General features: G+C 33.2%; 1 protein-coding gene across 1 annotated transcript; it reads left to right on the top strand.

Annotated features, from left to right (window-relative positions):
• Window positions 1-1,158: 1,158 nt before the first annotated feature.
• Window positions 1,159-2,916, top strand: LOC111488338. The gene has a single exon (XM_023136031.1). It carries the CDS (start codon window positions 1,159-1,161, stop codon window positions 2,914-2,916), a length of 1,758 nt encoding a protein of 585 aa, XP_022991799.1.
• The last annotated feature ends 10,937 nt before the right edge of the window (window positions 2,917-13,853 follow it).

The following is a 13,853-nucleotide window of genomic DNA, read 5'->3' as shown; positions in this document are numbered from 1 at the left end:
CTTTATTTCTCGCCATTTTCCTTTTGTTCTTCGTCGTTTTTTTATTCCTTTTCACCTCCCTCGTTGTTTTATGGATGATAAATATGCCTAAAACACATAGATTTGTAAGAATTTAATTTCCAAAAAAAAAAAAAAAAAATGTTCTCCTTTTGACGACCGACAACATGAATAAGGTGTGGAAAACTTACCCCCTACGTGCGTACACTCTTCGGTGATCCCTTTCGTGGCAAAACTTGGTGGTTTCGACGCCGGTTTCGTGAGTATAGCGTCGTCGGAGCTTTCGTGGCAAAGATGAGTTTCCCTCTTTGATAGACGATGTGTATCCTCCTTTGACGTTTGACGTGATTCAAACATGTGTATTCTAGGTTCCTCCGTTTTTTATTTTTCTATTTTTTTTTATTTTTGGATTTTTTAACTTTTTCTAAGTAACTCAATTGAACTCAATTCCGAAAAATAAATGTAATCAAAGTAGATTAAGAAACTAAAAACTAAAAAAACTAAGGCTCGTTGAAACTCCATCTTCTGACACGTGACACGTTTTACTCTGAGATTTCTTCACAAAAGTTGTGCAAAATGTTCTTTAAAACAACTTATTAGAATTTCAAATCCTAATTCCTCATAATTCTCCCGATTCAGGAGAAAAATTGAGAATGAAAACTTAATGAAATCTACCATTATTAGATGAACACGACTCTCTCCATTGTTAGATGAACACGACTCTCCACATTATAATATTGTGATATGCTCCACAATGATATGATATGAAATTAAATTCCGTGTTCCTCCTCTTATAAGGATTTAAAAAGAGTTTTGAAACCCTACTTTTATTACATAGAAAAAAACAAAATGAAATCTACAATTATTGAAGTAGCCAGCTGCGTTGTTTTGTCATTTTTTGAATTATATGAATGGTGATTATATCCAATGGGTGAGAGGTCCCCCAAAGTCCACTCTTGGCCTTAACGTTTCTACACGTGAGGATTTGGAGAGTAATAATGATTGATGCATTATTACTTGCCCCATCACCAATTATATGGACACCCACCCAAAATCCATACCACTGTTCTTCATCCCATTACCCTATATAAACACCCTCTTCAATCCACCCCCAATTCCACCAAAAAATCACCATACCACTCACAAAAAGAACCAAAAAAGATGAACCTTTTGAGAGGACTAGGCAAAGCCGGGACGGACACTCTCGGGGGAGTTATGAAAGGAGCCGGTAAGCTGGTCGAAACTGTGGGGGACGTCGCCGAGAAGGCCCCGATCGTCGGTGGCATTGGCACTGTCGTCGAGGCTACCGGACAGGCCATTGAAAACATCGGCGAGAAAACTGAGGACTTCGGAGAAAAAATATTTGACAAGAATGAAAATAACCCAAAACAAGGTTTCGACCAACTTGACGACGACGACAATGATAATGACAACGATATAGATGAAGCAGAGAAGAAGTTAATGAACGATGAAAACAGAGCTGTGGGAGACGATTCTGATTCCGACGACGATGACGAAGCCATTGCAAAGGCAATCCCCAGGAATTTCTCCCTCAAATCCACACGTAACAACAAATACCTTCGCTACATTAGTGAAAGCGAAGACTCCGATGGGCTTCTCCGATTCTCCGGCAAGAACATTGTCGGCCCATATTCAAAATTTGCAATTCGCGCTTCGAAAACAAAGCCGGGATTGGTTCATATAAGATGCTGTTACAACAACAAATTCTGGGTTCGTTTGTCAGAGGATTCCAACTATATTGCAGCCATTGCCAACGAAGAAGAAGAAGACCAATCAAAATGGTCCTGCACTCTGTTCGAACCCATTTTCCTGCCGGACAAAAAACAACACTACATCCGACATGTTCAACTCAATACCTTTCTATGTATGGCCGAATCAGACCCTTCACCCTACAACGATTGCGTAGCAGCAAGAATTGAAGACATATCCACCATTGACGACAATCTTGTTCTCTTAACCGCCATGGATTGGGACTCCATATTCATACTCCCAAAATACGTAGCCTTCAAGAGTAACAACGGCGAATATCTCGAACCCTCTGGAAAATACCTCAAATTCTCTGCTTCTAACGTGGAGGATTCATCGATCGTGTTTGAGATCATATCCAAACAAGATGGGTATGTTCATATCAAACATGTTAATTCAGGAAAGTATTGGGTTCGAGACCCGAATTGGATATGGTGCGACTCCACAAACCCAGGACAGGACAACCCCAATGCTCTGTTTTGGCCTGTCAAAGTGGACAGCAACATCGTGGCACTTCGCAACAAAGGCAACAACCATTTCTGCAAGAGGCTCACGACGGAAGGAAAGACCAATTGCCTTAATGCTGCCGTTGTGACCATTACAGACACTGCACGTTTGGAAGTGGTGGAGATTGTTGTTGCTAGAAGCATTGAAGATGTGGAGTATCGTGTTAATGATGCGAGGGTTTATGGGAAGAAGATACTCACAGTGTCAAAAGGGGTAGCCATTAACAACACGGAGGTTGCTGACAAGGTAGTTATGAAATTCAGGTACGAGAAGAAGGTGGAAACCAGTTGGAGTTCATCTGTGTCGTCGACATTTGGGATTTCCACGAAGGTGTCAGCGAAGATTCCAACGGTTGGGAAATTGAAGTTTGAGCTTTCGTTGGAGGTTTCTAAGGGCAGCAGTGAGGCAACGAAGGAGGAGGAGAAATCATTTGTAGAGACAACAGAAACCATAACCATACCTCCGATGTCAAAAGTGAAATTCAGTGCAGTGGTAACTCAGGCTTGCTGTGATGTGCCCTTTTCGTACACTCAAAAGGACACTCTAAAGGATGGAAGGCAGGTGAGCCATCGTTTGGAGGATGGGATATTCAGGGGTGTCACCACTTATGACTATAAATTTGAGACTGAAAAGTTGCCACTTTGATGTTTGTGTAAGCTGTTGTGGGGTTTGGTGTGTTGATTTTGTATTGGTTTGGATCATATGTGTTTGTATGGGGAAGTGTTTGAGTTGGAGGAAGGAAATCCAAGGGGCGAAAAATAAAAGGCAAGTGGATGAGTGTTTCTTTTTACCTTTTCAGTTTGGAAATCAATAAATGTTTCAATAGCAAAGCAAACATGATTATGTCGTCAACGTACACGGACGCCGTGTCTCTATCTAAAAAATGATGTAGCATAAGACCTGAGTATTTAAAGAAATATTCAGTAAGGGACTCCATTACAGAGGCCGTAAAAATGCAAACACATGCAATAATGTTCTAGAGACGTATCATTAAAAACATCCTAGGGGTGGCCTCTAGTTTGGACTAAATTGGATGTGCAGTACTTCTATACACATGACCTGCATATGTGAGCGTGAATTCTCGCACCCTTGGACCCATCATAGTCGAGCTAGCTGTCTGTAGCGACGCTTGGAAGGTCAGTAGACCCCTGAGTTTCATGCTCAGCATGATCACCATCATCATCGTAGCATACACGTTCGTACTCATCATCATAAATGGGTGAGGATCCTGATGCTTATGTACATACAGAAATGCATGAGGTTCTTATAGTTTCTCGTCTTTAAAACATTTTTATGACACAACCCTAGTTTCATCCTTATTTTACTATAAGTAATATATGTGCATTAGCTTTCCATCTTATCATTATCATTAACGTTATCTAGGGTTGTGTCCTAGGCATAATTATCGTCATAATGAAATATGACATTCAAAGCATACTTCTCAACTTAATATGGAAAATAACGTTATATTAAGAAAATAAAATCATCTACATCATCGTATCATTATGCATCGTCATCATCATATATAACGTTATTGTAACATGTCATAATCATCATAAAACATCATCAAACGTCATCATATAACTCATACACATCATCATAAATCATATATCATAAGTGATACGTTATTGTAACATGTCATAATCATCATAATACATCTACCACTTAGTTTGTATTAGGTATATCTATAACATATGATATAGGTACATCTTAGCCTAAACAAGAAGTGCTAATGCGTTAATTAATTAAGTGAATGTGTCAATTTTCTGAAGATCCTTGATGAACTTTGTAACTTATTGTACATGTAAAAATAGGAAAAGTAAATATCATAAAGTTATTTGTATATAAACAAATGAATAATATTAATAATAATAATAAATAAGTACATAAATAAATATATATTATATATATTATAAAACGACAGCCCCTTGCTGCCATGGGGTGACAAGAGAAAGGACATGTGGTTGGAGATGAACAAAAGGAAAGAAAAGAAATGGAGATGGTGATTACAAAGAGAAGGGTTAGATGAGGGCGGAAACACGTGGAATTGGTTGTTTGGGCGTGTGACGGTGCGTGCTAGCTCCATTTGACCTCATGTTCGTCTCCTTTTTTGACCTGTTCCATTAAGATTGACCTATACTTATCTTGAAAATTGTGAAATGTTGGTCCAATTTAGAAAAATGTTGTATGCCTCTCGGTTATGCTTATAAGTTGATTATGTTATGTGCTATAAATGAGTATTTTTAGACTATTAATTTTCGCAAATTTTTTGACCGTCGCACTGTATGCTAAGTTAGGGATAATGAGAATTCCTAACCATAAGATTAAAAGATGACTGAAAGCGAGTATTACATACGTGTCAAAAAATTGAGATCACCATATTTTCGGATGAGACGGCGTTACAATCTTACTCCTATTCATGAAAATTTGCACCTAGTCGAGGAGTCGAGCCACTCTAACCTAAGGTGCCATGATGATAGATGGGTAGTTTTTATAAAATTTTTAATAAATTTTACCCCCAACGGGTAGACTTGATTTTCGAGCTGACCTTAATTTAACTTGAATTAGAACCTACCAAAAAAATTAAAAAAAAAAATAGGAGCTCCCACCAAGGAGAAGAACAAGCTTAGGAAGCCATACATTACTCAAGTAATAAGCCACTCAGACCTTTTTCAAGAAATACTTATAGGAATCGGGGCGTGCTAGCATGCGAGCATATTTTGCCTTAAATGGTTAGAATATGCATGTTTAGGACTTTATAAGAGAAAATTTTGATGAGAATGCAATGTATGTTATAAAAACTTACCGAAATACCCTTAAGATGATAATTTAAGATGCACGTTGATTTTAATGCTTTATGATATAGTAAAAAGAAGGATGAGATATTGTGATTTGTTCTCCTCGGGATGGATGAATGTTATTTTCCAAATGAGCTTGCATGAATATTTAGTTTATGAATAATGTGTTTAGGTGATCGATAAGATTATCTCCCTAACAAAGCATGCATGAGTCTACCAAGTCAAGTTTAGGCTGCTAGAGTTTGGGTGGCTTCACGTTGTTGATCGAGCACCTTAGGATCGTGAACAAAGATTAGTGGTGAAGACCTTAGTACTCAAAAAAATTAGATTATCATAAGGAACAAATCCTTAGCATTCTAAAAATGTGAAATGTCATTTAAACGGCCTAGAAAGTCTAAAAACCTAGTAAACCTCCACGACGACATAAATAGTCTTCAGAGTTTGATAGCATCCTATTTTTTCTAGTATCTCAGTAGCACTATTTGATGACGTAGGTCCAACCCAGTAGTAACCTTGCCAGGCAATATGCATCCAAAATCCTAAACGGTAAATCTTGAATAAGGTCAAATAAAATGGTACATTATGACGACTTAAAAAGTTACTATTGTGTGTAGAGACGAGTCTAGAACCTAGATCGTGATTTATGGTGTAGACTCTTTATTGAAATCAATATCTTGTACTGACACAAGAGAGCTACGAAATCTTAACTACCTAATTCAACCATTCCAACTTCAAGATGACTTGTGTTCTTATTTCAACTATACAAATGGTTTAATCAATTTCATGTATTACTTTGACCTCCAAACTCGATCTTCCCGACGATGGCTTTTAAAATTTGAAAAGGAAAAGCAGACAAGTTTGATTTTTTTTTTCTCTTTGTAAACTTTAAATAAATAATTATAAGCAGAAAAAACAAGTAGTTGGATGCTTCAATAGCTTCAAATAAATTAAATATGGAATTGCTAAAAATATGTGTTGAGATTTTTGCCAGCAAATAAAGAAATATCATCCACAAATAATTTCCCTTCTCCAATATTAAATTTAAAAACGGAAAGATGACGAAGCTATCATATCTTTACTGATCTAAGAGATTATCTCATGGGTTTTCGCTTTCGGTATTGGTAAGGGTTACAACCTACTCTCTTTATAGTATAGTATGACATTTTTCTCTGTTTGAACTAGTCATCGAACTTTTTGACCTTGACACTCTCTTTCACTTAATCTCAATATCGTCTTTGATAACGATCTAACTTTATCCTAGCTGTCGACAAATTCATTGAAAAAACTTGCTTCAAAATGAATACGAAAGAAAATAAATTATGTTACAATATAATGCTACTCAATGTGGGGTAAATGCCCATCAACTCAATTATTGAAATTTTAAATTTTATCTTTAATGTATTAAAAAATACGCTAACGCAATATTGATAAATAACTTTATTTAATGTACTTGATGATAATATTGTGATTGCAGACATCTGAATTTTCGAACACAATTTTTTTCGTGTCGTATTCATATATATATATATATATATATATATTTTTGGTAGATCTGAGATGTGGGTACAGTGCAACAATAAAATCAATCACGTGTACTTCCAATAATTGTTTTTTTCTTGACATTTTGTTTGTCATGAAGCAGCACATTATTGTGTAGAACATATTGGCGATGATACACATTCCATACTCTTTGATACTCATCCCTTTGTCTATTTCGATAAATCTTCCCTCTTAGCTCTCTATTGACTACCAATCTGACAAAAGAGATAAAGTGTTAATTTTCTTGATTTTCATGTGTGCACTTCAAGGTTGATATTGGTCCTAAATTGTTGGGTTCTAAACTACTTTTGGCCCACTTAATTTTTTTTATTTATTCATAATTTATTTAGATTTAAACTTTTTTTTTTCCTTGATTAATATAATATTTTATTGATATAATTATAGTGTCATTTTAAAAATGGTTAAAAGTGTTAGATCTTTGTAAATATATGATTTTAATTAAAAATTTCCAAGAAAACATGGAGGAGGATTGAATCTTAGTGTACATTCAAGTATAAAATATTTAAACATTGATTGAAAATTCCATAGGTTGGAGATCGATTAAGATTATTCTTTTAAAAAAGATATACCGACATTAGAGGTTTAACTTTGAATCTAGGTAGATACTCTTGGTTATAAATGGGCAAAAACATATACTAACTCATCATCGGTAGTGTATACATCCGTACTCATTATCATAAAAGGAGAAGTATCTGATGTTTATGTACACACAGAAATGCATGAGGTCCATATGGTTTCTCATCATTAAAAACATCTTTATGACATAATCCTAATTCTATTCTTATATTACTATCAGAAATATACATGCATTAGTCTTCTTCCTTTCGTCACCATTAATATTAATTAAGGTTGTGTTTGTATGAAAATCTTCATCATAATGCAATATGACATTCATAACATGCTTCTCACCTTTGAGAGGATGGAACCTCACTGGTCAAGTCCCGAAATCAGTAGTTAAGAGAACAATTCACACACTTTCCTTATATCGAAAGAAGTAAATTTCATCTCGTGATATTATGTTCTCAGCTCTTTATTGGCTAGGTCCCCAAAATTGCAAACATATTGAATCAGCTACAAGAGTCATCATAACCTATGCAAATCAAAGGACAAGTCCACACTTGCAGTAGTTTATAACTCACTCAAGATTAAGATCAATCGCATATAATCACCATGTGAAATATTAATCTTCTCAATTAACGAATTTATAAAAAAAGATTAAATATTTCTTGGTCCAATCTTATACAAACTCATTGTATAGGATATCCCACTCACATATCTCCACACGAACGATTTCGATCATATCAAATCATTTGTAACAATTATAAAGTTGGTCATATCAACCGTGTTACCAAAGTAAGACACCTAACTTCATCCATATACTATAGACCCTCTAAGTTATTACTTTAATATAATTCTCTTATTCATATATTTAGACCTTTCAAGTTACTAACATGACCCTCTTTGTCAACCTATTATTGAAAATTAGACTAATAATCGTAGATTTTTCAAATGATAATATTTAATTTCAAATATATTATGAAATCTGATGTAAGATATAAAGTTAGTTGTGAACCAATTTTATAAGTGTAATTGGTTAGAATTTTTCCCTTTTTTACCCTGGGTTAGTAGTATATTTTATATATTTTATCTTATTTTCAAGATTTAGTAACTAGTATATTTTCTCTTATTTTTTAAGAATTAGTTGGCGCTGGTATTGATTGTGAACATTAATGAAGATTATACTTTCAACCCCACTTATGTTTCTCATTCTTTAACATGGTATTAGAGTATTGATATTGATGTTCTTAAATATCAAAATTTCCTTTATGGCAGAATCAGTCAAATTCAGCTTTAAAACTTCAGATATTGATTTAACACATCCTTATTACATTCATCACTCTGATCGGAAGATACTCAATTATTCTATTCAAATTAAATGAGACAAATTATCAATATTGTAGTAAATTAGTTGTGCATACTTTTATTGCCAAAAAGAAAATTTACTTATTGATGGCACAATCGAAGAACTATCTCAAATTGCAAATTCAAAAGAATTTGAACTCTGGAGTCAGTATAACAGTATGATATTATCTTGGTTAACTCATTTAGTTGAAGCAGATATCGTTGAAGATATTGTTCACGTCAAGACAACTCATCAAGTGTGTGTGGATCTTCACGATCAATTCTCACAAAAGAATGCTGCAGTAGTCTTTCAAGTACAAAAGTCGATAAAAATGATGTCACAAGGAACCATGATATTGTCAGCATATTTCAAGAAGCTCAAAGCACTATGGCAAATCATGTGAACATTGCAATAGAACTCGTCATACAATTGATGAGTGTCGAACTCTTAAGTTTCACTATAAACATAGTGATAAAAGAGGATATAAAGAAGATTGATGTCGACTGAAAAATAATTATGGAAAGACGTACAAGTCAATTAATGCATCAATCCTGGATATCGATCATATGTAAATATGACTAATGCTTCTCAACTGAATACAGAAGAATAGTCATCTAATTTCATTCCAAATTTTTCTTAGGATCAGTTACAACATATAACACAAGTCTTAATTGCACTCAATCATCGTTCTTGTGATAATTCTGACAGTTACATCAATGTTATAGGTTTGTTTCCAATATTTGCATTATCTATTAACTCTACTAGTCCTAATTCATGGATTCTCGATAGTGAAAGTACATATCATATAATATCCACACCTTCTGTTATGACTGAACCAAATGCTGCAATCATGTTTACAATAAATTTGACTAATGGAGGGACAATATATGTGGCCACATACTGTCAATGTTTCCTTTAATCATGACCTTAAATTAAACAATGTTCTAGGTGTGACTTCATTCAATTTAAATATGATATTTATCAGCAAATTTATCAATGACTTGAAATGTTGTGTCATCTTTTATCTTGATTCTTGTATTGTCTTGGCTACGGGGAAGATGATTGGCTCGGGTAAACAATTCGGAGGTCTCTATCACATTTCATCTCCAATCAAATATTCAGCTCATCAAGTATCTCAGTCATCTGATTGGTGGCATCTACATTTAGGTCATCCTTCATTTTCTCGTTTTAAATTTCTGGTTGATCAATTGCATATTAATAATACTACTTTTTCTCATAACGGTAGTATTTGCCAATTAGCAAAACAAATTAGGTTGTCTTTTCTAAGAATCTCAATAACAACACATTTTACATTTGACCCGTACATTGCAATGTTTGGGGACCTAATAAAATTTCTACCCATTCTAGTTTGCATTTTTTCCTCACTATTATTGATGATTTTACTCGATGTACTTGAGTTTTTCTTATGTAACATAAATTAGAAGTACATCATTTGTTAATAAACTTTGTTAAATTTTTCAAACCATATTTTACATTACTATCAAGATAGTACGATCAGATAATGAGATTGAGTTCCTATCTTTGCAACCATTTTTTTACTTCTTGTGGCATTGAATTTCAGCGCACTTGTGTCTATACTCCACAACAAAATGGAGTCGTAGAATGTAAGCATCGTCATATCCTAATTGTAGCGAGGTCTCCTTTTTCAAGTCACAAGTTTCACTTAATTTTTGGTGAGAGTTCACCATTGTTATTTAACAAGACACCGCTGAACCTCTTTACAAACAACCAACTACATTTCATCATCTTAAAATTTTTTGCTATAAACGTTATGCAGCTGTAGTGCATTCGAAACAAAAATTTGAATTCTTTGTGTTTTTATAGGATATTCTATTGGCATAAAGGCTACATGTTGTATGACAAACAATCTCACAAATTCTTTATTAGCCGTGATGTTAAATTTTGTGAAGATGATTTTTCTTTTTCATCAGCTTCACAAACTTTGGCATTAGCTTCTTCAGCTCCCATTTTACCACTCTATGATCCATCTTACTGAAACATTCATTTTCCTCCTATTTCGTCATCTCCTTCACCTAATGTTCCTTCTCTAGATTCACCCACTAATTCTAATCCTATCCTACCTGATACATCAGTTCCACTCTGACGTTCTACTCGTACCAAACAGCCTCCAACTTGACATAATGATTATGAGATATCTTATGCAGCCAATCATTTAACCTCTAGCTCAAGTCCCACCACCCACACCAGGTATCCTCTTCATTATTACCTTTCATTCTCCCGTTTTTCTCCTACTCAACATGTTTTTCTAGCTCTTATTACAACCCAGACATAACCTAAAACCTATGGTAGTTGGTGACTCATTATGACAGCAGACTATGAATGCTGAAATTGCAACTTTGGAACGTAATCATATTTGGTCTCGTGTTCATATACCACCTGGCCATAAAGCTATTGGCTATCGTAGGGTGTACAAGATTAAATATAACTCTGATGGTTCTGTTGAATGTTATAATACTCGGTTGGTATTAAAAGGATACACTCAGGTTGAAAGTATTGATTATAAAGAGACATTTTCTTCTACAACAAAACTTACTACACTTTGTTGCTTACTCACTATTGTTGCTGCTCGAGAATGGTTCACTCATCAGTTGAATTTTCAAAATACATTTTTCCGTGGTAATCTAGATGAGGAAGTCTACATTTCTTTACCACCGGTCTTCGCCGACAGCGGGAAAATACTGTATGTCAGCTATATAAATATCTTTATGGGTTAAAATAGACTTCTCGCAATTGGTTCTTCATATTCTCTACCATTATACAGAATGCAGGCTTACTATAAGAAATAATGGATATGATAGCTTACGAGAAATGCTATCATAAACTTTTTATAGCGTTTTTTCAAAGCTATAATAGATGCTATAATAGAATATGAAACTATAGTTTATATACTTTGCTATGAAAATATTTTATAACATTTTATTAAAGCTATAATTTTTTTTAATGTTATAATATAGTATTTATAACTTTAATCTTATTCTATATTAATTTATAATAATTATAATTATCGAAATAACCCTTTGATAGCATTTATGATAGCATTTATTTTTCATTTCATTGTATAAATTTATTTTATCATTTAAATATCTTTTAATAATTATATTTTAATAAAAGATAATTCAAGTACTCATTTTTAACTAAATAAACACACATGAAATATGAGTAACACATTAAATGGTATGAATCCCATTCATAATTGAAATTTTATTACAATAGTAGTATTCAAACATTTTCTAAAACAATGAAGTTATTGAAACGATGCAAGATAAATTATTATCCACTATTTGCAATGGTGTGAACGCCTTGGGGGCCGCTATCACGTCTTTGTGGTGCAAGTCTTCTATCATCTTTAATTTACTATATAATCAACAATCTTAACTTTATATACAAATACTTGTTTTTTTTTTTTTAATAATAAGAAAAAAGTATAGCATTTGTACCAATATGTGTTGGTCATGGCCTATCTTTAGTCAAACACCTACATCAAATGTACATTATTAGTTGAATAACTAAGTAAATAATCAATAATACAAAGATAATTAGATAACCATATAAATCTAAAATATATTCCTATTACCACCCATGGACAAGATCAAAGAATTCATAAACCAGATCAACAATCCACAAAACAAAATAATCTACTTTTTAAGATGCATTTAAAAGAAAAAGTAAAGAACAAAGATTATACCATGAACCATAGAGAATTATGAAACAATCAAATTATATGAAATCAACTAAAAATTGTAAGGAGAAGAGCAGAATTTCATCTTCTTAATGCCCCAAAGACATCAAATGCTTTGTTTGAGACAACTAGAGCAAATTTATATCTACACTTTTAGAGAGTAGTTTCATGTAAAGGCATGGACAATGCTATCTAAGCAAAAAAGAATAGAAATATATAAAACAATACACTAACTTACAACTTAAAGCAATAGCTACAAGTAAGGTACTCAATGTAGAACTAACGGTTTTAGTCCAAGATCTTCCAAAGGAGGCCAAATCACCATTACATATAAGGTGGGGTGTCATGAAAAGCTAAACTATTTAGAACCTAGACAACATCTCTTCCTTCAACCATTTATGTTCCAGCCAAATATTTTGAAGTAATCTTCCTACACAAAAGTGGATAACATGTATTATTGTCACTAAAAGTCAGTCATGGGGACGGTTAATTTTGCTATATTATTTCAATCTATACCTTCCCACACCACAAAGTTGTAACCAAGAATTTTTGTAAGGAAAATTTTAGTGTTATATAATTTTCTTAATGTAAGATAAGTTGAGAAGTCCACCTGTGCCCCAAGATGAAGAATAAAATAGACAAGTTATTGCTATTGAATATGATGCATAATAAAATAAAAATATCTATAACACTAAACTGCTAAAGAAATCTAGAAAGAACAAAATGTTACCAAGCTAAAATAAATAATAGAAAATAACTCAAAAGAACCATATCCAACACACACGAGGCTTTTTTAAGCCATGTTATTTAGTCCATTGTTCCAGCTGTTATAGCTTATATTTAAGTTTGACCAAGTTATTGAAAATCTAAAGCAGTTACATATATTTTATCAAATGTCTATAAAGGGACTAAAGTAGTTAAATTGTGAACTTGCCTAAAATAAGTATACTTGGTTCTTATTTTATTACTTTTGGAGATACAATAGTCTTATTTACCTCATTCAATTTCCTTTCATCAAGTTTTACATTTCCTACTTGATTCATACATAACATATGACATATAGTTCGCTTTGGGATTCATACATAACATAAATACATATAGTTCACTTTGGGATTTAAGTAGTTAACTGTTGGATTTAAATAAACAGGATATAGACCTACCTTGTATAAACTAGACACCAAACTTTTCTTGTCTCACTAGGTTGACTGACTTTGATGGTTGGCACACGGTCTTCTGCCGATTTTTCTTCCATAGACTTGGACTCAAAATTTTACTAAATTGAAAGCATAATCTCTCATTTCTTCAAAACAAAAACAATTCAACAAAGAAGAAGTTTTACGATGCAATGGAAAAGAATCATATTCGAATTGAACTACCACTTGAACTAATGTAATGGGAAAGTTTGGATTTTTTTTTTAAAAAAAATAAAAATCAATAAACACAAGATTAAATCAATCTAGAACAACTAAAAGAATGAAATTTCTACCATTGAAAGAGCTACCTTCCTACCTAACCAAAAAAAAAAAATGTAAAGTCAATTAAATATGAAATCCTAACTAGACTATTAAATGTAAAATTAAAAAAAAAAAAAAAAAAAAAA

The sequence above is a fragment of the Cucurbita maxima genome, unplaced genomic scaffold, assembly GCF_002738345.1.
Source record: "Cucurbita maxima cultivar Rimu unplaced genomic scaffold, Cmax_1.0 Cma_Scf00013, whole genome shotgun sequence".
Taxonomy (NCBI): Eukaryota; Viridiplantae; Streptophyta; class Magnoliopsida; order Cucurbitales; family Cucurbitaceae; genus Cucurbita; species Cucurbita maxima.
Note: the sequence above shows the minus strand (reverse complement) of the source record. Positions and strands in the feature narration are given on the sequence as shown.